Here is a 26,953-nt window from a genome sequence, read left to right on the forward strand (position 1 = left end):
AATGGCATTGACCTGCATCCACCTGCCCATAACCACAGCACCTGGGGATGGATTGCTTTCCCATGAAGTGTGGACACTGGCCTTTAAAGCAGACCATCAAATCTGGACTCTGCCTGGAGCTGGTTCTTGGGGACCAAGCATTGGAAACTAAACAAATGCCCTCACCCCCTATTTAAAATGTCAGTCTGTCTTGGAGCTTGGGCTAAATACCCTTTTTAAAATAAATTTTGTTCTGGGAAGAGGTCTCTGGTCTACTCAATAATTCTATCTCTCCATCATCCTGGAGAAGGATTTAGAAGCTGATGTCTGACCCAAAGGCCAGCCAGATCCTGGATTCACTCCCGCAGCAGGACGGACTCAAATGGCCCGGGCAGCTCTGTACTTCAAAGAACTTGTGCCAGGACAACCACCATTCTGTTTCTTTACATCTGAGAGCTGGGCCTTTTATGACCAACCTTTTTGATAACCGGTTTTCAAGCAGAGGAACTGGAGATGCCATTTAATGTTTTGTGAAGTTGAAGAAAAATTGCCTTTTTGAAAACTACATATGGAATCGTATTTTCACTATACTTTTGAAAGGAAGGAAGGTCCTAGAAGGTTGTAGCTTTCTCCTGAACATTTCAGGGGTACATCTGTAAATTATGCAAATTACCTTGCACATCACGGATTCACGTAACCTAACATTTGTGCCATTGACTCCATTATTCTGAGCTTGGAATTGTATCGGCACAAAAATCTTTAGCAAATGCATCGGCGGCCTTGCCGAGATGAAAATTGCATCAACTCACCTTGGTAAAGTGTGAGGAATGTGTTTTTTTTTTTTTTTAACGTTACAATTCTTTAAAAGCTGGCATCACATGGTAGGGGCAACTAGGTTTAGCAGTCACTTCTCTTAGACCATACGCATTGGACATGTGAAGGGGGCAGAGGTAATTGTCAATTTTTTGAAACCCTGTACAATCCTACATTGACCAATTAGGTTCGATAAATTCTACCCACCTGTAAAGGCAGGGGAACCTGATGTATAAAGTCAAAACCCACAGATTCTTGAGATTCGTCCCGCTTACCAGCTGATGCCAGAGAAGTGATGACAAAGGAGACTGGAATAGATTGCCTTCCTTTTGGCCAATTTTGGTTTATTAGCAGTGCATTGTTCGAGAGGCCTTCCAAAAGTTATATCCCAGGCCACTTTCAGTGGAATAAATGGCAGCTGACCAACCCATTCTTGCTTGCGGACTCCCACCGGTTCCTACAGGGAGAATTGAACCAAGGTGCTTGCCTTTCAGGGAGATGGCCAAAAAATTCAAATGGATATCGAGGCTAAAAAGACCCCCAAAGGGGAATAGATTAAATCCCTGCCTTTCATTTGTAAGTTGGCAAATATTTCAGGAGTGTACAGGTTTCTAGAATTAGATTTGTTGGAATAGGTAGTATTTGTGTACTGCAAGATCGTCTGACTTATTTGTAATAATCGAACACTGGTATTCTGGGAGCCAAAGGTGTATGTCACTTTGTGCACTCCTAGGAAGAAAAATGATTGGGGTCATTGCCTGGTTGCATCACCAAGAAGTCCTGTTACCAGTGCTGATCCTTTCAAGATGGTTATTAGTTATCCAGTTCCCACCTTTAAGTTGCCAATTGAAAATGATGGACATAGTAATGCAATAGGAACACGACTGAAGGAAATCTGGCAAACGTGTATTTTCAGTTTGCGAGTTGTTCACAAGCAGCAATGTGAAGTGGCCTGTTTTACGGTTGATTATTTTTCTAAAACTGTTTGGTCTGACCTTGCCATTGAATGCAGGAGGGGGGGACGGCATTCATTTGCAATTAATAAGTAGAGGGAATAAGGCTGGGAAGTTCTGATCCTTCGTTTGGTTTGCAATAAATGGAAGCTTTATCTTGTGGGATTTTTCTTCTCCTTTTTACTTAAAAAATGTTTTTATCCATGGTGCATGTGCCCCGAAGTTGAACAAAAGGTGTATTTGCTGATGTGGTGTTATGAACGACCATCTAAGTTAATTGTAACATTGGAAAGTGATGCAACCAGTGTATTGATCTTTCTTAATTGTAGGCACTATTGGAATTTCTTAGCTATATCTTTAAATGCATGCCATTAGTAAATGGACCTTCTGTGCCACCTGGTATGCTGCCTGTCCCGAAAGGTCAAGGGAGGCTGTTGGGAAGCAATATTGTTTATTTGGGGAGAATTGAATGTGTTTGCCTGATTTGGGGTGGGTGGAAAATTCCCCAACATGTATGCTCAATTAAATCCTCTATGGGGCCTTCAGTGGGCCTGAACGGTGGCCCTGACAATTCCCTTTACAAATATGTATAGGCATTTCTAATAATTCTAGTTGTAACCCCCTCCTATTACTGTTGTACCACCTCATCCACCAGCTCTGCCCGATGCAGTATATGTACACTTGAGGGCACCCCTTACCCTGTACAGGGCCAGGGTAGTAAAGTCAAACAGTTGCCCCACCGGCAAATTACTTGTTCAGAAATAAATTCTCAAATTCTAGTACACATTCCTATCCAATCTGCCTGACCCAATCTGTGGCAGAGACGTTTTAACGTCAATTTAAGCTTTTTCTTTACGATTTGCAGGTGTTTAATTCCAGCAGATTAGTTAATCACTGTGTATGGTTGGAAACATATCCCCCCTCAGTTTCATATTGAACAAACAATATATACAAAAACATTAATAAATTAAGCATAAACACGACTTTTTCAGAGAAAGTCCAGACTAGGGTTGCATCTATCCTCCTAAGATTCATACAACCAGTCGAGGTATATAAAATAAACCATGTGCCCACTTACTTTGGACTGTCCTTTGGCACATGTTTGCATGATTTTTTGGAAGTTTCTTCACATCTATACATTAGCTTGACGAATTTTTGGAAAGTATGAAGACTTGCAAATTCCGTACCTATACGAACAGGGGTGCTAATCCTAGCCAACTCATTCCTTTAACATAACATCAAACCTGCTCAGTGGCTCAAAAGCAGTTTGCATTATGCCAAATGCACAAGTACTGTTATGATGTAATTTGTGCCCTCAATTGAATTAATGTCACAGGAACGTGTCCTTTGGCCTTATTTACCAGTGCTTTATCATAAAATACAACCTTAATGGATTGTGTGAATAGGAAATTGGAGGCTGGGATGTGGTTATGCACTTCTTGCTGTTTAAAACTCAAGCTCTGGCTTAATCTGCCTCGTCTCATATTTTATATGCGTCTCATTTTAGGATGTCCTTTCTTCCACCAGACCCTAGATGCAGCATTCCTTTTAGCAAGTTCTCCATGGACGTGGTCTGCAGCCTTGGTTTGACTGGCTTCCGTGGCAACTTAAATCTGCTAGGCAGGCTGATGGAACTGTAGCCTAAAATAGCTTGGGTGCCTAATGTTAGTGCGGCACTGGTGCTGCTACAGCAAGTATCTGTCAAAGTAAATAAATTGCGGAACGGACACCAATGTAAGGAGGCCCATGCTGTTTATCTGGTCTCCACTCCTTTATTAATACAACTGCCACACGTAATGTCACTTATCCAACTTGCCCCCTCCCTAGCCCCGCCTCACACGTGATGCCTTCCCACCCTCAAAGTTATTGAAGAAATGGGTTAATGCAGAAGTCTTGTGGGTTTGATCTTGGTCCTTGCTGGCTGTTCCTCTCGCGGTGGAGCCGAACTGCATTTCTAGGTGTGGGAGCCTACTCCCTCAGCCATTCTTCATCCGGTGCTTCGCTGTCTCCCAAGTAAGGACATCCAGTTCGCCCAGTGACCTCGTCTGCTGGCGCATCCCAGGGCACATCCCACTCTTCAGTGTCCCCTTTGCGAAGTGGGATTGGGTGGTTTCTCGTTAAGGATACCAATCGGGTGTCGCACACCGGACTGAAACACTTGGTATTAGCCTGTGATGTGGCACTCAATAGGAATGTTTTTCTTTAATTTCAATGAATCAAATTGAGCAGATACCCAACCTGTCTCTCACCCTCTTTTACAAATACCCCAGGTCACAATGGACCATGAACCAGGCCAGTTGGTGAAAATACAATTTTTAGAATTCACAAAAATCCTATTGGGCAGAAATCACCAATTGGGTGATAATTACAATAAAAACTGATCTACCCTTGGTTAACCCTCTACATGAACATATCCAAAGCACAATTGAATAAGAGCACTTTTTTGAATTAGGATAGATCGCACCCAAGTTGAGGTCCCCCGTTGCAATGTTCATTCATCCCATAAATCAAATTCTAAGTGGATAGAAGGAAGCAGCATGTAGTCGGGGATAAGAGACCGCAAACAATCGTTTGCAAAGGCCTGAAATGAAACTGATTTTTGATAAATAATTGTGTGGTTAAAGATATGCACATGTTTTGTCACAGTATCGTGGATGTTTTATCACTAGCACCATCAGGCGCTGTATCACAAAAGCTTACAGTTCACAAAGCTGGTTGAAATGAAAAACTGAGTGCAGCCTCTTTTATTTTTTTGCAGTTTTAAATATAAACGTTTTCTTTGTTGCAAAAAACAGGCAACACTGAATTGGAATGCGGTTTTTGGGCAGGGTAATGGATGCACAGCACAGGGAAAATATGGAAGTGAAAGGAGAGCTATAGGTGGTGAATTGAGAGATTTGGAAGGTGGAGAGGTTCGTTTTTAGGGAAATGGGAGTGAAAAAATTGTTTTTAAAAATGAAAGGCACGTTTTACTTACACTAGATATAATGATGAAGAAAAGAGAACACCAACTGTGAATATAAGTTGCGCTGCAGTTGTAACCCTTCACGCAGTGTACCACTTTTCTTTAGGGAAAATGTATTTAAGCAAAATATTGCTAATGACTTATGATCTATGCAAGACCGAAATGAAGAGAAAAGTGGCGCTAATGCTTGGAGATCAAGGACAAGATGCACAGAATTCTGACAGTTGGATAAGTTATCAGGATATGGATAGGGTTGCTTACAGTGCAACAAAGACAAAAATCAAGATTGGGTAGACTGTCTGATGGGATGTGGATACTCGCAGTCCGCTCTTAAATTTGGGATTATGCACAGTCAACCGGGTTCTGGATACAGGGCTTGGGTGACTGGACGGCACACTCTCCTGGCAAGACAGCTGGGCAAAGGTCTGAGCACAGCGACGCCTCAGCGGGATGGACCGGGTAAGCAGGGCACACAGTGGGCAAAAAGTCGGCCTGGTTTCAGGAGGCTTCCCAAAAGAGCACCACAGCTTTCCCTTTGGTTATTGGGATTTTTAGATACGGGGTCTCTGGATTGAGGCCTTGCTGGGATGGCCAGCAATGCTTTGGCCTTGCAGTGGAATCTGGAATCGGCTATGCTTTGGCTTTTGCAGGGGGATCTGGAATCTGGCAAAATGTGGAAAATCGGGAACGCAGGCGCAGGAAATTTAGTAAAGGGTGTTAGTGTCCTGTTAGCCACCCTTTATATAAAGCATGGTGACATCGTAGAACTGTACTGTGGGGCAGGCTTAGCTGAGCATGCCTATCAACAACTGGTTTGGTCAGGGTTAATGGTTGACACCTTGCACTCAGTTGGTTGGGTTTCAAGGGCATGCTGTCAGATTTATGATGTGAGTTTTACAAGGTCCAGACCCTCCCACAGTTAAGCTAAAATCCAGTTTTGCAATAAATGGTGCATTTTGTACAGTGGTAGCATTTTTAACAAATTACATGAGCAGGTTACATATTTTATGCAGCACATGCCAGTCCAACTTTGCAATCTAAGAAATTGTTTCGCCCTTCTAATAATTTTTGGTCCTTTTTAGTGTGAAATATTTGGCCTAAATTTCTAAAACTTTATAAATGTGTGGATTATCATTACGCATGTTAGCATTGAAATTCGCAATGGCGTCATGTATACTTTACTTGGAATAGCCATTTCTATTCCCTGGTGGCAGTGAAGGCTACAATGTCTTAACTTAAAACCCATCAAATTACCTTAAAGCTGTTAACATTTTTACATTCCTGCAAGTCTGGTTGCAAAAAGGTCTGAAAAGTTTATTAATAAAATAGCTGTTTAAACCAAATGGTCAGCATTGTCCTCCAAATATGGTCATGCCTTTCCAGGCTACACCACCTAAGCCCAGGGTTTGTCACACATTTTTCTTTGAAGCTTCTTGTAGAAGTCACAGGGAGATGTAACTTTCTTTTTCACATCCTTGTGTCCCAGAATTTCTATTGTGAAAGGCCTCTGCCCAGCCGAGAGTATGTGAACATTCTTTGTCCTGGTCAGGCAGTTTTCCAAACTAGTAATTATCAGCCAAGTGTCCTGGAAGTTTATGGTAGTTTCTTTTTGGGGGAAGCCTTAGCTTAGCCAGCAGGGAAAAACCTGTTCTGGAGCTTGCACAATTCAGCCAATGCAGTTAATTTTCTTTTGTCCTGGATCAAAACAAACCTGTTGGATGAAACATACCTTCTGTTTCACAGCAACAAACCCCCTTACATTGTTAGGCACAGACAAGTTTTTGTTCAACATGGTACTTTTAAAATGGGCTTTTTTTCATTTGCAAAAGCCCATTTTTACATGTGTGAAGACAGCTGCCATTTTCCTTGCAAATTCGGTTTCTTCCCTCTGCATTTCCACATTGATTTGTAGCCATAGTTAGTTTCTTGTAGGCAGCAATTTGTTTGAAACACGAATGCACTGAAATTGACATGGGCCCAGAGCCAGGGCTTCTTTGACGCATGTATCTTTGATATTTTGTATCCCAAAAGTAAAGTGTTCACTATGTGGCTGAAGTAAAGCTTATTTTGATTACTTCAGAACTGAACAGCCTGTCATTCAGGCATACTGCTCTTGTCTGCTAGAGCACAATGTGCAGAGTCTCCTTAAGTGTGATGAGGAATCGGAGGAAAAAGCATAGAGGCATTTTTTATGTAAATATTTCCCTTTTTCAATGGGAACTGTGGGTTTGCAGCAAAGCAGCGCTGCTTTTTCACTCCCCTTTGGTATATGTAAGAACACACTGGCACCTTTCTATGTGCTCCCGGTTCCAACCTGCCCATTTTGTGTTTGGCAAGATGGTGCAGCCATCCATTTGTTGCTGCCAGGCACAGTTTTGATGCAATAGTGCCCCAAGGAGCCAGGACAGCCATTTTGCTGTTAACTGCCAAAGGGCAGCTTGGTTATGGAGAATTATGTTGAGAGGGTCAATGTAGCCTACATCGTCCAGTCTTCTGCAGTGATCATAGTGCCCTTCACCTGCATGACCATGTAGAGCCCTGGTGCAAACTTAGTTGTCTTTCAGGCTTTGTCTGGTGTACCACCAGTCTGTCCCCTGCACCTGTCACTTTCATCTACATTGTCTCCCTCAAATCCTTTTCTCTGAGCTCCTTGGTCGATGGACCTTGGGGTATTAAAGACCTTAGTCATCAGCCGAACATGTGCTGTGAGGTGTGATGGCCTCGTAGCAGTTGATATAGGGTCTCTTCAAGGACACATAGGCAACTTGAAATGCCCTCTTGATCCCCATAAAGCACGCAACCATGTCCTTGGCCTAGGGCGAAGGGGTGTGATCTTTCGGTGTTTGTCAATTTTGCACAGTATGAGGTTCATAGTCCCAGCCGGTAAACGGCAGTCTGTCTGATTTCATGATTTTGGGGATGCTGAATGCGGTCTGTATGCCTGTCTAGGCCGGTATGAACACCATCGTGGATAACGCAATCTGTACCTCCGGGAATCTTGCATATTTGTCCACAAAAGCATAAGTGCTATCTCAGAGTGGGGCCAAATCGTGATCGCCAGCTCCTTTCAGACACTATCTGCATCGGGCAACCATCTGTCTCTGGAGGATAGCTCAGCAGCAATAATGCTCGCCTTGAAAGCAAGACACGGTGCAACACCAGTTTGATTCCCCGGGTCTGCGCTTAAACCTCTGGGTATTGAGCAGGTTATAAATAGCATATCATATCTGCAGGGTGTTTGGCCATAGTTGCTGATATTCACAACAGTTGGCACAGTTCTTCAGAGGTTCTTCAACTTGCTTGTACAGGCCTGGGAACCATCTTTTGCTGAAGCATTTTTTGTGTGGAGACCAACCCCTGGTGCACATCACATGCCAAATTCACAACTGATTGGAACAGCAACATGGGCAGGAAGGCCTTGCACCCTTTCATCTCAATATGGTCCTTGGTGACAGTGAGCTCGTCCTGCACTAGCGTCCTGTTCCTGATCTCTTCTTGGGAAGCAGGGTCAAGGTGTTTAGCCGTTTCTTTTGCATGTTTTAGCTGTCCTTGTAGAATGCACTGGGCAATAATGGCCTCATTTGATTCTTGTTGGAGTGTTCTCCATGCTACGGGGAACAGCTTAATCTGTGAATAACCTAGTGCAGGTAGGTGTCTTCAATTGAATTTTCTGGCTGTAGAGAGGCAGTTGGCCTGGGTCGTATCCTTCCCTGGTCTTTGGCATTTTGTGAACTTGTAATCTTGGAGCCCGAGACCCCATCTCGCAATGCGTGCTGGGATCCTAGCCTTTGGGTTTCTGTAGATGGTGAGGAGGACCTTGTGGTCCGTGCCCTTTCCAAACAGATGGAAATGCTTGCACGCCCAGACTGCCAGACTTTCTTTCTCTGCCTGCGAGTACTTCTGCCCATGTGGTCATCAGGCTGCAGCTGGCGTAATACACAGCCCTTTTGATGTGGTGTTTTGGGGTTTTATTGAGCCAACACCACACCAAGACCCACTGGGCTAGCGTAAACTGTCACTTAAGTCTCCTTGGCTGAGCTGAATATGCCATGTCCATGACGGATGCAGTGTTTGCCCTAAAAGTCTCTACGCTGGTTTTACACTCTGGCGGGACCAGATGAACTCCTGTTTCCCTGGTCGACTCCAGGCATGGGGGTGCTCACCATTGCATCATTTTCCAGATAACTAGAGCAGTAGCTTGCAAGGCCTAAGAATGACCTAGGCTCAGATATTCATGGGGGAGCGTGCCCTTTTTAGGGCTTAGACTATGACCGGGTTAGGGCGCTTACCTTGCTCTGAAAATATGTGCATGAAGAATGTCAGTGTTCGTTTCCTGAATGTTTGTCCTTATGTCACCTTACAGCCTCTAGTGCCAGACACAGTTGATGCAGCATATCCTCATGCTCCTGAGTGGATTTGCCAAAGACTAGAATTTCATTGCTGTAATTCTGGCAGTTCGGGATGTGTTTGACTTTAAAGCTTTTCTTGGAAGATTTCTGCTGCCTATGATATCCCGTAATTCAGCCTTTTGTAGCGAAAGAGCCTCATGTATCACAAACATGGTGATGCAGCATGATTCTAGGGCAAGTTCTAGCTTGTGGTTGCCTTTTTTTGAGATCCAGCTTGGAGAATGCAGTTACCCATTTAATGTTTTGCATTTATATAGCGCCTTATGTACCATTGGTATGGTCTGCAGGCGCTGGTAGGTTGATCGCCCTTGGGAACCGAAGTTCAAATCAGTAGAGACAGTCAAAGCCGCGTGTGAGCACCTGATGTGTACAGCTGGTGTGGCATTTGTGAAATAGCTGCTTCTTAGCGGTAGGTGTGGTGGTTGAGAGGTCAATAGTATGTGTTCGTTCTGACAGGATTTATCCAGACCGAATTGTGGCTGCGTTGGGCCTGAGAACGCCTGCCTTGGGGGTGTGTAACCAGCAGTGTTTAGTTAGAGTGATGGGGAGTTTGAGGCAGATGTTGGTATGAGAACCGCTATACCGAATGGTGTCATAGTATCGCTGTTCTATTTGAGTGGTGGTGTAAAGAAGAGAGTAAGCGTGGAGATGTGAATATGGTGGTTTACTGTAGGTGCTTGAGATCAGGCACACCAATAGTTCCATGAACTTCATCCGTTCCATGTACTCCAACTGTTCCGTGCATTACGCCCGTTCCAAGCACTCAGACCGTTCCTTTCAAAGCTTTCAGACGTTCCATGCCCTCCAAACCATTCCATTCCAACGTCACGCCATGTGCTCCCATCCGTTCCATGCACTCCCATGCGCTCCTCATTCGTTCTACCCACGTTATCCTTTCTCCATGCATCATCCATACACATCATCTTCACATGTTCCATTCACTTCTAATTGCACCCATTTCACTTGTTCCATGCACTTAATTAGTTATGCCCACTTCGCCGGTTCCAAGCACATCACCCGTTCATTCACCTACTTCACCCGTTCCACCCACTTCACCCGTTCTACATCACTTAATCCGTCCAGCCACATACTTCACCCGATATAGGGTATCCACTTCACCCGCTCACACGATATAGGACCGACTTTCTAGACTTTGTCGTAGTGACGTTATTGGGGGGATACTGTCAAATCCACTTCTAGAATCAACTTTGTACCGAGAGGCTATTGGGCACACTTCTAAAATCAGCCAAGGCATGCTAAAAGGCACACTTCTAACTTCAACTTTGCGCAAAAGGGATAATAGGCAACAAACAACTTTGCAAATTTAAATTTGCACAGTGAGGATATTAAACTAAGGCACGCTAATGGGCACACTTCTAGATTCAACCAGGGCACGTTATTAGGCACCCTTCTAAAATTCAGCTTTGCACAGAGGATATTAAGCGCACTTCTAAATTCAACCAAGGCGCGCTAATAGGTACACTGCTAAATTCAACTCTGCACAGACAAGATATCAGGCACACTTCTAAATTCAAACCAGGGCATGTTATTTGGCACGTTATTAGGCACATTACTAAATTCAACTTTGTACTGAGAGGATATTAGGCATACTTCTAAATTCAGCCAAGGCACGCTAAGAGGCATACTTCTAAATTCAACTTTGCGGAGAGAGGGTATTAGGCACACTTCAAGATTCAACGAGGACACTCTATTAGGCACACTTCTAAAGTCAACCAGGGCATGTTAATATGCACACTTCTAAATTCAACTTTGCACAGAGGATATTAGGCGCACTTCTAGATTCAACCAAGGCACGCTAATAGGCACATTTCTAGATTCAACTTTGCACCGAGAGCATATTAGGCACACTTCTAGATTCAACTTTGCACAGATGGGATATTAGGCACCTTTCAAAATTCAACGAGGGTATCTTATTAGGCACACTTCTAAAGTCAACCAGGGCATGTTAATAAGCACACTTCTAAATTGAACTTTTGTACCGAGAGGATATTAGGCGTACTTCTAAATTCAACCAAGGTGCGTTAATGGGCACATTTCTATCCAGATGCGGTGCAAGCTAAAGTTCAGTTTCCTACATGTGTGGCATTAGCTAAAATGGCAAGTAAATTAATATGCATCACAAGGCAACATTTACAATCCATTTTTAGTGCTCAGAAGTCTTCCTAAGTATGTATTGTTGAAGTCTATGGCAGTCTACGTTATGGAAGGTAAGGTAGAGTGACGGGGGGGCTTTCTGGAGTGGAGTAATTGTTGTACACCCCACCCATGCCACACTCGCGGTTTTGTTGGTGTCTGTTAGCTTGGCTTCCCCTGCTGACACCTGCAGACACTTCTTGGAGCCACCAATGTCGGAGCCACCCTTGGCCTTGGGGCCCTTAGCCGCAGGGGCTGCCGGGTGGAGGGACAACAACGGGACAGTTAGCCAATGGGGGGTGGGTTGGTAGGTAGGTGGGAGGGAGACCAGGAAGTGGTTGCAGGGCTACTTGGCCATACGGGATCTGGAGATATTGTGTAAACAATTTGGCCCAAAATGGGGTCGCTGGGGCATCTGCACTCACCTGCTTCCAAGATGTAAAGTGAATCATGTCGCTTTCTGGGGGGCTTAGTGACCATCCCTGGTGTATGGCTACATTCAGGTGGCAAATGGACCCTGCTGCAGATTTCTTTGTGACCAGTACAATCTGAGATTCCCCCCCCCCCCACTGGGTGGGACGTACAGGTGGTTCGATGATTAGATCCAGTAGATGCAAGTTCCCCTTCCACTTGCTTCTGGATGTTAATGGGGAGACCCCATTAATGTTGGGCAACTGGTTTGACTGTCGGGTCGATGTGGTGAAGCACCTTGCAGTAACGAAGCTTGCCTAGGCCTTTAAAGATGTTGGGAAATGCTTTCAAAATCACTGTCCAGTGCTATATATTTATGGTCTGTGGTACAGTATGTGGACCTGGATTATGTCAATAGCAGTGTGAAACTTAGTTTACATACGCTGTTGGCTTCAGTAGAGCGCATGTGTAATTGGATGTGGGCAGTGTGACACTTGTGCATGTATACAGTAGTGAACATCCCTTTGCTTGGCAATGATTTTGTTGATGCCATACAGGAATGTCCACGTGGACTGCCTCAGTCGCGGCAGAGGCAGAAGTCTCTCATAGGCTTCTTCACTCATGATGTTGACTGTCGCACCAGTGTCGTTCAAGAACTGTCCGTGTCTAGACTTGCAGGACCAATATGGGGCTGTTCCTTTGTGACCTTGTTGCCCAGCACCCACCCATAGACTCTTTTCTGCGCGTCATCTGGAGCAGATGAGATTCGCTTCTTGACTGTGACCGCGCTTCCACGTATCTTACATTTCTCGTTTTGTAGGATCCTCTTCTGTCTGGTGCCCTGCATGAATGTGCTAGTCACCCTCAGCAGGGCGATATCTCTGGCATTCACAACCTGACTTTGGGTCGTCTGAGCAATGTTTCAGATGTTCTCTTCCCTCCATGGGGAGGCCCCTTGTGGGGGAGCCTTCCTGCATACTGCCCTCCCTAAAATGGTAATCGACCCCTGCAGGCTGCACATTTTTGGCCTAGGGCAGGGCAGGTGACCTTGTGGGGAATTCATACCTGCACCGGAACAGGTCTTCCGCTGGTGTCTTAGGAGGTTGGGGCCAGTTTCTAACAGATTCCTGGTCCTTTGGTGCTGTCGATGCAGTCCCCTTCCCATGTTAACTTGTTGCGTGATGGCAGTCTGTCCACGCCATGTTTCCCAATCGGGGACCACTGATTTTTGGAGTGAGTTCTTTCTAAAGTTGGCACTCATCACACGGGCCAAGTTGCATGACTAAGTTGTCTAACGTTTCACCTCTTTCCTGCATGGTGGTGTGGAAGTTCTCATAATCCACATTGGTAAGCGGGGCAAAGGGCGAGCGCCTCCTGAATTAATCTAAACACAGCTTTTTCTTGGTCTAAAAGTGCGTATAGAATGTCCTGCACGGACACCCCTACTGCCAGGGTCCGTATTCTTTTTCCACTTGTTTCCATGGGGCCATTGCCCCTACATATGCTTAGTCATTTTTACCCAGCGGACCCACCACGGGCTGAGATTGCTGTTGTCGATGAGATCAAATTCTGTGGGTAATTGCAGGTTCATCACCTGACAGGTTGGGTCCTGGTGTGTCCGGGCTCATACCCTCTGCCTTGTATAAAGTCTTTTATGTGCAATGGCATCTCCCAGTCTTGAGCACAAAGACTGTTTGCTTGGCATATGGGTCAGTGGCTCAACTATCCACTGTACACTGCGTTAATGGGGTTATAATGGCTGGTCCCCTCCAAAATGGGCTTTGGCTGCTCAGTGCGTCGTTTGCATCCCTTTTGAGATGCAGGGTCCCACTCGCTGTAGTGCTGCAAATGCTGGGTATCTGTCCACGTTGTAGGCTGTTGGGCATGGTGCTAGCTGGCCTGTCGCTCCATGTGGGTTTGCCAGGGCGAGTGAAAAGCTAATTGAGTCACTGACCAGGATTCAGAGCACTGAGCTCCGTCAGACGTTCAGGAAGGCCCACCAGGGTAGCAAGGGTTGATCCTTCCTTGCCAATGTTAGTCCGGCACTGGCGCTTTCTGCTGTGAGTATTTGCCAAAGTAAATGAGTGCACAAGACACACCAATGTAAGGCGGCCCACACAGGATATCTGGTCTCAACTCCTTTACTGATACAACAGAGACTTCATGTCTCACGTCACTTCTCAACTTGCCCCGCCTCACCCAGAATGAGGCTGATGACGCACAATGCGACACCTCAGGTTGCTGACCCCTGCTGTTATCTAGTACTGTTCTGGGCATTGGTTTCTTTGGAACCTTGACTGCCATCAACCAGTACTTAACATTGCTGCCGTTTTGAAGATTTGGAATGCCGAGTCAGATTTGTGATGAATAAAATGCGTATTGGCCTACAAATCCTGGATTGTCCGATGATCCAGGTGCCCTAAAGTTTGCATAAGATTTTAGATGGACGCATCTTCATACAAAAAAGTGGGATACTAATAGTTTTACCAGTCCACTTTTGTGGTCTGATGTATAGGAGACTTTTTTTTTTTTTACTACTAAAGTAAATCTCGTTTCTTTAATCTCCAAGTGATTTATTTCATGGTTTTGGGCTATGCAATCGCTCCACTGTTGGTTACGGTTACAGAAGAAACCAATGTAGTGATCTGTCCCCCTCTGTCACACTCGCGTAGTAGCACGCAGGATGCACTATTTATATTAATTTTTTTTGTAAGAGGCCCTACTTATTAGACTAAGCACTAAAACCACAGCTGGCCTACATGAAAGCATTTTTATAGCTGCCTTATTGCATGCTCGTTGAAATATGCCTAGTTTTCATATGGGGAAACGCGCATTGGAATACAGACACGCATAGACTACTCCTACAATTCCAGAGGAAGCCGTGCAACCTGTGTGAAATCAGTCTAGACCTCTGACTCATTCAATAAGTCAAAAGAGCACTATTCATGAAATTGCCTTTTATTTACAGATACCTGTTTAGTGGGGATGTTTTTATAAATTGATGGGTGTCCAACCATTCGTCGTTGGGTCTCAGGATTGTCATTTGATGGCAACATTTTTAAATTGGTTAATTGAAACTGCCCCCTACAGTCAATGCAGCAGAATGTAGATTTGATCATATGTGGCAATGCATGCAAAATGTTGGTCTCTGGTGGCTTTGAGGCACATAAGCTGCTAGCCCAATCTACCTAGCGAGTGATTATTTATTCCTTCCCACAAAGACCGCTTACCACCTCAAACCACCTGCAGGCAGCTAAATGTGTGAAGCCAGTCTGGCTGCTGCATCCAGGGTACACAACACTAGAATCAACATTGTAATTTTCTGCCAGGGCCTGAAAACTGTTAATCCTAATGCAAGACTATAGCATGGTTCACACAATCTTACTACAGCTACAATATTCTGCTCTTGCCAGCCACTACAAACCATAATCTTTCTGCTTCCTGTGCCATGCCAGCATAAGCAAGTCCTAGGCAAATTAGGCTTGGCCCCATAATTACTTCTGCCTGCGACCTCTAGCAACTCAAAATGTCATGCTGCCACCTGAGTTGTAACTGTCGGCTTGCTAAGATTTCTTGAACCGTCATGTGAGCTATGGGGGCAGCCTCTGAGATGCAGTACTTTTTTTTATTTTATTATAGATCCTGCTCTCGCTGCATGTGGAGAACTGACCTTCATGCTGGGCCGAGTAACCTATTTCTGTGTAAATAGCTTATAACTAATAGCTAGTGCACATTTTTGATGCCTTAAACCCAATCGTGCTAATTGGTAAAATGAGGAAATTATGAATTTGTGCAACAAGAGACTTTGTTTCGCCTCACAAGGATCTGCCTCCAAAAGAACGACTTTTGAACATTTCTGTTGTTCAAGCAAGCTATTGTAATACAGTTGCACGTGGAATGGTTTTGAGCACTCATTAAGCTGAAATGTAAAGATATTTCTTCCCTTCTGCGCTGGAAAGTGAAGATCACAAAAACAAAGTCAAATTAAGTCTGCAGAATGGTACCTACCAAGTGGGACATTTGCATCAGAGTCCTTCCTATAATCCTTTAAATTACCCTAAAACAACTTTGCCTGCCAATCTCGTCCTAGTCTTGCTTGAGATTTGGAAAGAACAAGTGCTCAATTAACCGCCGGGGAGCACCACGATTCCACATGGTGTAACTCTTAACCTGGACTATGGCGTTATTACCTTGGCTTCGTTTCCTGTGCACTTGATACAGACTGGTCACTTCTCCACCTCATGTCAAAACCTCGTTACCCACCTTGTAACGCAATCAGACTGATTCCTAGGACTAGAAATTGTATTTAATTGCGTTTGACATGAGCACGTTTGTCTGGCCTGCAGCATGGCTAATTTTGAAACCTAGGTTTTGTGAAACATCAGTGTTGCTTGATCTTTCCAGTTTTGTGTATATCTGGTAGCCATCACTAGAAGTAAACCTCAGGACAGAGCCACACAAGCAAAGCATTGTGGGTATGTAAATCGGCCCAAATGCAAGCTCCAGGCAAAATTGTATGGTATGTATACATGCATGACTGTACATAATTGGGGCTTTTGTCAATTTCAGTGTGGTTTCCTGTGTTTTCACACCTAAATGTGTACTTGTGTGGAAAATGAGTAACTGTTTTCTGGTGTGAATATGAAAAACAAGCATTTATGAATGTACGTACTGGGGGATATACAATATTCCCAATGGGCCGGCTATTCAGGGAACAGTCTGGGGGGGTAGCGAACATGCTGCTGAATGCCAGCAACATAGGTCAGTGAGATGCTCCCTCTGAAAAGAATGTAGGGAATTTTTATGTACAGACTGATGCCATTTATCAATATCCTTGGGAGGTTCTGTGTGAGGGCCTGTGTGACATGCAGTATTTGCACATACATTGACATCTGTGTGAAATAACAAGTATGTTACAGGATGTGACATGAGGCTTAGATACTCGATCATCACGAGTGACCAAAAAGCAAACCACTTGTGGTGTGTAGTTTGTTTATTTATACTGTGCACTACTGCCATTGTCTCTAGGTGCTCTATGAATAGTCTGTTATTTATGGCGCAATAGAATGAGTGGCACATTTTGTTTCTAGAGTACAATGGGGATGGCATCTGTTCCAAGAACTTACCTTTCACACCGGGACGTCATTTAAGGTCAAGTGGCACAGCGAGTAGAGCGCTCGCTTTGACATCAGTGCCGAGCCTGCCGATGCAGGTTCGAATCCTGGCAGGGCCAAACTCAGCCTTTCATCCTTCCGAGGTCGATAAATGAGCACCACACACCGTGGGTAATAATAAGCAGCGCTCAGATACCTGAGGGTTCGTAGCGCTATATAAATCCTAAATTATTATTTAGGGGTCGCCAGAGGTCGCAACTGCGACCTCTTAGGTCTCCCTCGCGACCTCTACAAAAAACTTTTAAAAAAAGACTTTTAAAAAAAAAAATGCAATGCAAGCTCCTGGGCTGTGGCCAGCACCATGTGGCTCTTTACTTATGGAGTGGCTGGCTTTCTTGTTCAGGCCACTTAAGAAAAAAGAAAAATAAGAACAGAACAGGAGTGCGACAAGTCTAAAACTTTCAGCACTGACCCTAAATAATAAAAAAAAAAATAGGAAAACCAAATGTCTTTCTGGAATTCTATACAATAATTGCTAGACTCGTTAAAGGTTTATTTCAGGCACACTACAGGGGGTATGTCACTGATTTAGTCTGTTAAACGACTCAACTCAGCCTTTCATCCGTCTGAGGTTGATAAATGAGTACCAACACAGGTTGGGTGATATTGGGTGTATATTTTTTCTATATAAAGCGCTTAAGCGGATGTGATGTATAATAACACATAATTATCCTCTGGTCATGGACGTCTGCTTGCATTCAGAGTAATTTGGTAATATGGGCCTATACACACTGATCTTAACGATACATATGGTGACCCATTCAGGTATGAAATGTACATCACATAATGATATCATAACCATATTTCTTGCAGTGTAAATTCTATGTGATGCCACTTCCTGTTTTGTCAATGGGTGTAAGGTCCTGTTCCACTGCTTCCCATGATATCACTTTGGGGTGGGGTCAAATGACATCACTTCCTGTGATGTCATCAGGGGGGTCAAGGGTTGTGTGATGTCAGTTCCGCTACCCCTGACATTTTGGTGAAATGACATCCCTGTTTTCACATAAGTCGGTGCGCTAAAATGATTTGCCCAAGATCTCACACTTCAGTTGGTGATGCAGGAATTTGAGCACAGTCCGAAACCTAGAATTTTTACCACATGCAACTTCCTGGCTCTGGCAGCTCAAAAGATGTTCGTATTTAGTATACTCTACACACAACATAAACCACGCCAACGTTCAGCAAAGAATTGTAGCTCTTTTCTTGAAGTGAAGCCATAATGTATCGGAATGCGAAGCAACACGAAACTGACTTTTGTAAATTAACAAGAATGGGGTACAACAAAATGTTGGTGAGGTCACCTGGTTAGTCGTAGCACAGGCGTACACTTTAAGATTATGAAGGGTTGGCAAAACTCAATGCACTGGATGAGGAAGAGCCTTAAAAGTGTAACTCTGTTGCACAGCAGTGTACTTTGTCGCCGAAGCCTTACACCTCCCTGTGTGCCCTATCGCAATATGACTGCAGGAACAGAAGCAGAGTCTGGGAGCATACATGCAGGTTCTGGAAATACAATTTGACCTGTTAGTTTGCAAGAAACATTTGTCAGTGGATGTTTAGATGTGTGGCATACATTTTTTATTTTTGGGGCCAAGTGAAGGCATGTTCGCAATAATGCCTGAAAGTTCGCCAACACTTTATTTTCCCAAAACATCTACACATTTTGCAGTGCGTGTCTTTAACAATACATACATTATAATAGCCATAAACCCGGGAGCACACATACGTTTTCTGCAAAATCTATATCTTGTTTAGTAGAAAAAGTATTTCACTAGTCTGGACTAGTTTGATGCAATTGTGACTATGTATTTTTGGGGTGCATGCCTTGATATGACACTTGCTCTCAGTAGCCCCTGCCCGCTGACTAATACTTTCTTTTACGAGCTTATTCAAACCCTAATTTTTTTTTTATTAAACTTTATTTTATTAACATTTTCGTAATCTAACAAACTGGCTGCAAGCTTTACCATGAAATAAACATGTCACTAGCCCAAAAAAAAGGAAAGAAAAAGAGCCCCCCCCACATCCTCCCAAAAAAGAACGAACCCTCCCCCCCATTAAGTTGGATCCAGTAGAACCCCCTTCACAGGGAGACGCGTTGCAAACTTTGTGTGACCGGAGTTCGGGAAAGAGCAAGAATTTCAACTGTGTGTTTGGCTGCATGTCATCCGCTGTCCCCCGGGCCGTGGGCGCCCCTTTCCATCCACGTTCCCTCCCCGAGCATCAGTGGACCTCCCATCCCCAGATCTGCTGAACCCCGTACCAGTTAGTCTGGAAAGAGTTCATGTCATTCATCATCGCTGTTAATTTGTCCATCAAGAACATGTTTTTAACCTTGTGTAGCCAGTCCTCCTTTGCGGGCGTCTCCCTGCTCTTCCATTTCTGGGCCAATGCCACCCTCCCGGCCCTCAGCATTGTTTCCCACATTCTCGGGTATCTGTATACCTCCGTATCCTCTGGGGGAAGGCCCAGCAGCACTGTCAGGGGATTATGGGGAAGCAGTTCCTTCGTGACTTCAGCGATCCAACCCCTTACCCTCTCCCAGTATGTTTGCGCTTTCGGACAGTGCCACCACATGTGGCCCCTCGTGTCTGCCTGGTCACATCCCCTCGGGCAGGCGGGGGATGTTCCCGTGAACATTTTTGACAGTTTGACGGGGTCTCTGTGCCACCCTGTAGGATTTTAAAGTTGTGCTCCATGTCCGCTGTGAACAGGTTCCTGTGGAATGCTATTTTAAATATCCTCGACCAGGAGTCCTCCGAAATTTCTTCCCCGGCCAGGTCGTTCCAAAAAGTGCGGAACCCCCTCCTTCTCCCCAGGTCAACCGTGTTAAGGATTTTTACATTGCAGATACCGCCCCCTTCCTAGAGGTTGCAGTATCGAGTAGTTTCTCAAAGGGGGTCATCTGTCGCTTTAGACTCTGGCCCCATGAATGATCGCACAGGATACCCTTCAGGCGGAGGTACTCGAATATGGAGATTGACTCCGGGCCGAGGGCGACCCTCAAGTCTTCGTATGGTAGGAATTCTCCCTCTAAACAGTTGTTCAGCCCATTCCATCCGTGAATCTGACCAGGACTGTGCATTACGGAGCCCCCTGTTTCCCAGTCTAAGTGGGTGACCCCAAAGGGATGACATCGGGGACGGCCATTATGTCAGATGTGCCGTTTGGGGGCCCTCCCTCAAGATTGCCCAGAGAACTCCCAGTGTTGGGTGGGATTTGAGCCTGTTTGGGATGAATTTAGGTGGGGCCCATAGGAGGTCACGTACCTTGAGTGGGTGCGCGTCCATGTCCTCCAGGTACGACCAGTATGTGCCCATCCCTTCCCTCATGTGTTCCAGGAGGACGCGCAATTGGGCGGCGCGGAAGTAAAGGTGGAAGTCCGGCAGCCCGAACCCCCCCCCCCCTCCTCTCTAGGTAAGGTAAGAATGGCCTTCGCAGTTCTCGGGGTCCTGCCTTCCATACAAACTCGCGCACCGCGTTCTGGAGGACCCTGAATGTTTGGTCGGGGACGCTGGTAGGGAGAGCGGTGAAGAGGTATAGTAAGCGCGGGAGTATATTCATTTTCACTGCCGTCATGCGACCGTGACAGGATCATGGAGCCCCATCTCCTTAAATCGGCAGTGACCTGTGACATAACGGGGTCATAGTTGGCGGGGGCGAGATTGGACAGGTCCCTGGTCAGAAAGATCCCCAGGTATCGGATTGAGGTCTTCCCCACCGCTATTCCCCCAGACTGTCCCGGGAGTCTAGGCCTGGGTCCCGAGTTCTCATGGGGAGGAGGACTGATTTAGATGTGTTGATCTTTAGGCCTGAGAAGCGCCCAAATGCGGACAACAGGGACAGGATGGAGGGGAGTGAGGATTTTGGGTCCACCAGATAGGCCAGGATGTCGTCTGCAAACAGGGAGAGCTTGAATTCTACATCGCCTCTCCTGATCCCCTTGATGTCTGGGTGTGATCTGATTGCTATTGCCAGGGGTTCCATAGTTAGGACATAGATCAACGGGGAGAGTGGGCATCCCTGTCTTGTTCCTCGTGATAGGAGGAGTGGGTCCGACAATCTACCATTCACTTGGACTCTGGTCTTCGGGGCCCTGTATAATGCGGCCACCCAGTCCCTAATGTGTGTCCCGAAGCCCATCTTCTGAAGGGTGAGCTCCATGAACCTCCACTCGACCCTGTCAAATGCCTTTTCTGAGTCCAGGGAAAGGACGCTCGCGTCTAGGTCCGACACCTGGGCGTAATGAAACAAGTCTATGGTCTTGCGAATATTATCTGAGCCCTGTCTCCCCCTAACAAACCCCACCTGGTCACTGTGGACCAGCTTCGGTAGGACCCCCTCCACCCGGCTCCCGATGTCCTTGGCCAGGATCTTAACATCAATATTCAGCAGGGAGATCGGGCAGTAGGAGGAGCACTCCGAGGGGTCTCTACCGTCCTTGGGGAGCACTACAATGATTGCCTCCATCATGGAGTCCGGGAGAGGGCCCCTCTCCAGAACCGCATTGAACACCCTGACCAGGTGGGGGGCGAGGGCCGACCGAAACCTTTTGTAAAAGTACACTGAGTAGCCATCTTCGCCCGGGGAAGTGCCCACCTTCATGCCACTGATCGCATGTTCCACCTCCTCCTCGGTCACTGGACCCTCCAACCCCTCCGCCATCTCCCTAGTCAAAGACGGGACCTGTATGGAGTTTAGGAATTCCTCGATCTCCCCCCCCCCCCCCCCCCCCCGTCCCCCATGTATTCAGACGAGTATAGCCTTTCGTAGTATCGGCGGAAGGCCTCCAATGTGAGAAGTATCATGTCCCAGCTCCCCCACCTCATTGTTCACTGCCTTCACCATTCTACTCCTCTGTACCTCCCTCAGCCTCCAAGCTAGGATCCTGTCCGCCCTGTCCCCTTTTTCGTAATACTTTTGTTTAACCAGGTGGAGGCTTCTCTCTGTTTTGTGGAGGAGGAGGTCTTTTAGTTGGAGCCTGTAGTCGTCCAGGGCGGCCACCCGGTCCCGGTCTAGGGGCTCCGTAGGGGGGCCTCCCGGTTGGAGTTGGGCGATTTTTTTTTTTTTTTTTTTTTTTTTTTTTTTTTTTTTTTTTTTTTTTCTTTTTCTCTCCTCCCCCCTCAGATGCTGCTCCTGGGCTTCCCTTTCTCTTTTCCTCCGGGCTCCCAATTGGATTAGGACTCCCCGCAGGGTTGCCTTAAAAGCGTCCCACAGGGTGTGTGTTCGCACCTCACCGTTGTCATTCCGTTCAAAGAATTCTGTAATGGCGTCAAGGACCTCCTGGGCTAGGACCTCGTCCTTCAGGAGGGAATAGTTACCCTTCCATCTTCCCCTGTGTTCATTAAGGCCCCCTCTTGCTATGATGACTCGGACCAGGTCGTGGTCAGACCAGGGGACTGGGTCCACCCTGTGGCCAGTGACAAATGGGTACAAGGTCTCGTCCACCAGGACATAATCTATCCGGGAAAATGATGTGTGCACGGATGAGTAGTAGGTGAATAAGGGGGTGTCCGTTCTAGGGGTCGGGACCGTGTCTACCAGGCCCAGCTCCGAGTTGACCCTCTGGAAGCCCCGTGCCATGATCTCATTGGGTGCCCTGGGGGCCTGGGGACCAGCTTGTTTCCTGTCCCGGGTTGGGTCCAGGACCATGTTAAAGTCCCCCCCACCACCACCGTCCCCTGGACAAAGCCTTTGAGTTTGTCCCTCACCTCCTCCCAGAACTGGATTTGGCCTTCATTTGGGCCGTAGACAACGGCTAGGGTAAGTGGGGCTCCCTGCAGGGATCCCCGCACCATCAGGTAGCGACCCTCTGGGTCCTTCAGCACGGCTTCTTTCTCGAGCCCCACGTTCCTCGCTACCAAGATGGCCACCACTCTCTTTTTATTTTTGTGGGATGCACTGAAGACCTCCCCAATACCTCCTCCCCGGATTTTGGGTTCCTTCCCCCGTGGCCAGTGGGTTTCCTGCAAGAAGAGGATGTCTAGGTTGGCCCTTCTGAACTCTCTACCGACCAGGGATCTCTTTGTGGGCGTGTTTAAACCCCGTACATTAAGGGAGCCCACTCCCAGGGCAGGTAGACTAATCAGCCATAGTCCCAGATTCCCTCCCTCTCGGTCATTACCCTCGTATCGCTTTTCTTCGCATGCTCCCTTGGTTCTACTTTGTGGTTCCCTCCCCCCCCGGTGGGCCTAAAACACCCCAACTGCCCCCCGTGTCCCAACCATGTCTGAACAACCCCAACTCCCGAATACACCCCCACCCCCCTCCCCGGCGTCCTGCCAATTAGTTCTGCCATTGCTGGCTTTTGGCCGAACCACCAGCCTGCCCACCTCGGCCAGGCATTTCACACATAAAGCTCATCCCCTCGAGCCCCCAATATTCCCCCCCCGGCCGTAACCCGACCATGTGTCCCCTGTACTTGCTGTTCATGGGGACGGTAGTAGTGGTAGACTCCGAATCTGCGCATATCCGTCCCGGATTCGGTGGGTCACCCCCGTTCTCAGTCCTCGGAGTCATGTCGTTCTCCCGCTTTTGCTGGAGATGGGGTGTTCATTTTCCGAAATTTCCTTGCGCCGGTGCGCCTTCTCCTCTCTCCGGACGGGCCGGGGCTGTTCGTTCTGAGGTTCTCTGGTCCCACTGGACCCCTCCGGGGATGCGGATCCACTGTGTACTCTTGAATAGCACTCCGGATGTCTTCTTCCGTGATCAGGGTTGAGCGTTGGCCCATGTATTCAAAGTTCAGGGAGAAGGGGTAGCCCCATCTATAACGCACGCCCTTTTCTTTGAATAGTAGCGTGAGGGGTCGGCACAGTCTGTGCTTGGCCAGCGTGTAGGAGGAAAGATCCTGGTATATTGAGACCTGAGCATTGTTGTAGGTGATTTCTCTGGTCTTTCAGGCCTCCTCCAGCACCTTTGTCTTCTCCGAGTAATAGTGGAACCGGACCAAGATTGACCGGGGGGCCCCCCGCTCTGCCCCCTGCCCTATGCACTCTGTCGAATGTGGGCTTGGTTGTCATCTCCTCTGCGAATAGGAGGGTGATGATGTCCTTCACTATTCAAATGACGTCCCTCTCCGTTTCCCCCTCTGCTTCAGGCACTCCGAAAATTCTGAGGTTGTTCCGCCTCTCTCTGTTTTCAAAGTCATCCATCTGTCGGGCCCTTTCCTCGTCTCTCTTCTCCAGGGCCTCCAGCCTCATACATAGTTGTATGTCCTGGGCTGCTGTTGATGATTGGTTGGCCTCCACTTGTAATGGTCTATCTTCGACCTTGTCCACCCTCTGGTCCATTTTTTCAAACTTCTGGGCTATATCGGAACGCATGTCCCTGATTTCCTGCAAAATCGAGGCGAAGCCTCTTTCCATTGCTGCCGACGAGGGGGCCGCATCTTCCTGTTGGGCCATAGTTTCCCTGGGGTTCGTGCTCATGTTGCCTCTGGGGGTCTCCTGGAAACGGTATCCCTGTAGGGCTTCTCGCCAGTTAATCTGTTAATTACCTGCCCCTGGCAGTATCGACCCCCGCCCGCTCCGGGTCAGTACTCGATCTCCCTCCGCAGCACAGATGGGTCTTGGCTGTTTCTTGGGGGTTAGTCTTTTCTTGGGGGGGGGGGGGGTGAAGGGGGGGCAGGCACACGCCCCACCCGTTCCTGGGTGGGGGCCTCACACCCCGCTCGATGTCTGCCGCAGTGATCCGGGGTTTCTTCTGGCCGCCCCGTAGAAGGGTGTCGCGTGTGGCCTGGGCTGGCGGGATCGGAGGGCACCACGGCCTCGACGCCCTGCCCGAGGGCTCTCGTGGTGTGGGGGGGGCGGGCACAGTGGGTGTGGGCCTCACACCCAGACTACCCTTAGTTCTTCTGTCCGTAGGGGGGGGGCAGGGCGCCCAAGACTGGACCCCCATGGGTGGAGTCAATGTGTTCCGGGGGTCCTCCCCGCGATTATCCGGGAGTGCGGGGAGATATCCCCACCCGCGCCGGCGGGGGGGGTGGGCCCGGGTCTCCCCGCGCCGCTCACTCCCCTTGCCCCCCTCCTCCGGGACCCAGAGGGCCGCGGCAGCCCGCCCAGGGGACTCCCGGTGGGGGCGGAGGCGGCCGAGCACCGGTCCCCTCCGCTCGAGCGGATCCAGCCGCGAGCGCTCCGGGACGGTCTCCCAGGCCGGGGTGCTGTTCCGCCGCTTCTCTGGTCCGGGCGGTGGGGGGAGGGGAGAGCCCATCTCCCGAGCCGCCGCTGGGCTCTCTGGACCTCCGGCTTCACGTCACGGCGAGGGGGGCTCTGGTGCGAAGCCCGTTCGGACGCGTTCACATGTGCAGGCCGCGCCTTCTTCCGCTGGGGCCTTTCTCGGGAACCCCGGGGTCGTCTGGCTCCGCTCTTGCTCCCACGGGGCGCCCTGAGGGTTCACTCGTCCCGTTCGCTGTGTTGGGCCCGCCGGGGGGTTCTGGGGGGAGGGGGGGGGGGGCTCAATTCCCTCTAGACGCCTGGCTTCGGGGAGAGCAGCACGTTCAGGCAGCCATTGCCTGCGCGCCCCCTGGTGGCCTCTCCAAACCCTAATTTGAGGGAACTTTAAAGTTGCTAGTTTCACCATGCCATGCTCTTACTCTGGATTCCTAACCACAATAAATGGAATCGGAAGTAAAAAAAATATATATCTGGATGACTTTCTCACGAACAGCATGGGGAGCTTTGCGTTCATTTTATGAAAGCTGATCTAATGAACTGCTTCTCGAGTGCCATCAAAGTGCAGCTTATGTAGGAGAACCTGTTGGCTTTCGAGGGATTTACCTGGGACCAAGAAGTGTCAGCTCATTGGTATTGCACAATCTGCTGCCATTGCCTAAATCAAGGCCCTGTACATTCAAGCAATGTTGTGCTGCTGCTTTTGTTACAATAATTTCAGCAATAAGTGGTTTCAGCTGAGGTGTATTTGTTTCTCTTGCTAGTGGAGTTTTTCCTCTGCGTTCTTTGGTTGCAGATGGTATTGGAGTGCTCGTTTATTTACTGACATATCATGGGCAACTGAACAAGCTCTTTGCATGTAGGAATCGGAGCTGGACAAACGGAAAGAAGAGCAGGCCTCGGGAGGGTCCACTCCTGAATTGCCAGCCACAGAACAGAGTGCAACGCCTTTGGCAGCTGATGCTACTGCTGGAGGTGCGGTATGTGGTGCCCAAAAGGTAACTGTTTTCACTCCACCACATCACTGGGACTTGCTCTGGCCACCTTCACTCTGGTTTGTGGCTGCTGGTAAACGCTCACAGGGTCAATCTGAACCTCCAGATGTGGTTATGGATGTCTGACGAAACTTTCACAGTTGGGTGTTTTAAAAAAAATCATAGTAATTCTCCACCTCTTGTCTTGCATGTTTCACTAGGTCTGCTGCACCTTTCTCACTTCATTAGCGAAACCTGGCCAACTTTACTTCTGATTTCAAAACGGTGGTTTGCTTGATAACATGGACTGTGATCAGGGTTGCATTTTTCTAATGCTTAATTTGCAGGCATGTTGTGCCTAGCGGCATCCCCAAATCTCCTTCCAATGAGCTCAAGATGGGCAGTGCCAGGCAAACTAGTTACTTGGGCTACATAGTTGATTTTGTTTTTCAGAAATGCTGTGAAACAGCAAATTATGAAAGATGTAATCTTTCTCTTAACTTCTCCTTGTGTTTGGATGAATCCATACAATAGGCCACATTGCAAAGTGTTTTAGAGTCAACATTCATGGATGACCTCGATTGTTCACTCTGGTATCACTGGTCAAAAGGGTTGTCCCTTACATAGTTCCCTATAGCATGATATGGACGATATTTTCGTTGCCACTTTTCCAGTATCACTTGGATCCCACGGGCCATAAGACCTTGTACTGCACTAGGCACACCAAGTTTTCATACAATTTATTGCAGATTGAATAATTCATACAACAGACTACCACGCAGGCTTACAGTTGTGTATTTTGTTTATGGAGAATAATCTGCTCAAACCATATAATGGGCGTTCATTCAATTTAGATTGATTATAGACCAGAAAAGATGTAACCCTTTTGAAGTCATGTTATTGGAGGAAAGAAAACCGAACCTGCAATTTCACAGTTGTATTTGTTCTTT

General features: G+C 47.4%; 1 protein-coding gene across 5 annotated transcripts in view; it reads left to right on the forward strand.

The window, feature by feature from the left end:
* GRB10 (growth factor receptor bound protein 10) overlaps positions 1-26,953 on the forward strand; it is an 848,605-nt gene that overhangs the window by 179,541 nt on the left and 642,111 nt on the right. For 2 of the 5 annotated variants that reach the window (XM_069613407.1, XM_069613406.1), the window contains one exon: positions 25,893-26,027. The exons of the other annotated variants lie outside the window; for them this stretch is intronic. In XM_069613407.1, the coding sequence (XP_069469508.1) occupies positions 25,893-26,027 (135 nt within the window). The remainder of the gene's footprint in view (positions 1-25,892; positions 26,028-26,953) is intronic. 5 annotated transcript variants of the gene reach the window in all.

Source organism: Ambystoma mexicanum, chromosome 5p (assembly GCF_040938575.1).
Source record: "Ambystoma mexicanum isolate Mex_15411 chromosome 5p, UKY_AmexF1_1, whole genome shotgun sequence".
Taxonomy (NCBI): Eukaryota; Metazoa; Chordata; class Amphibia; order Caudata; family Ambystomatidae; genus Ambystoma; species Ambystoma mexicanum.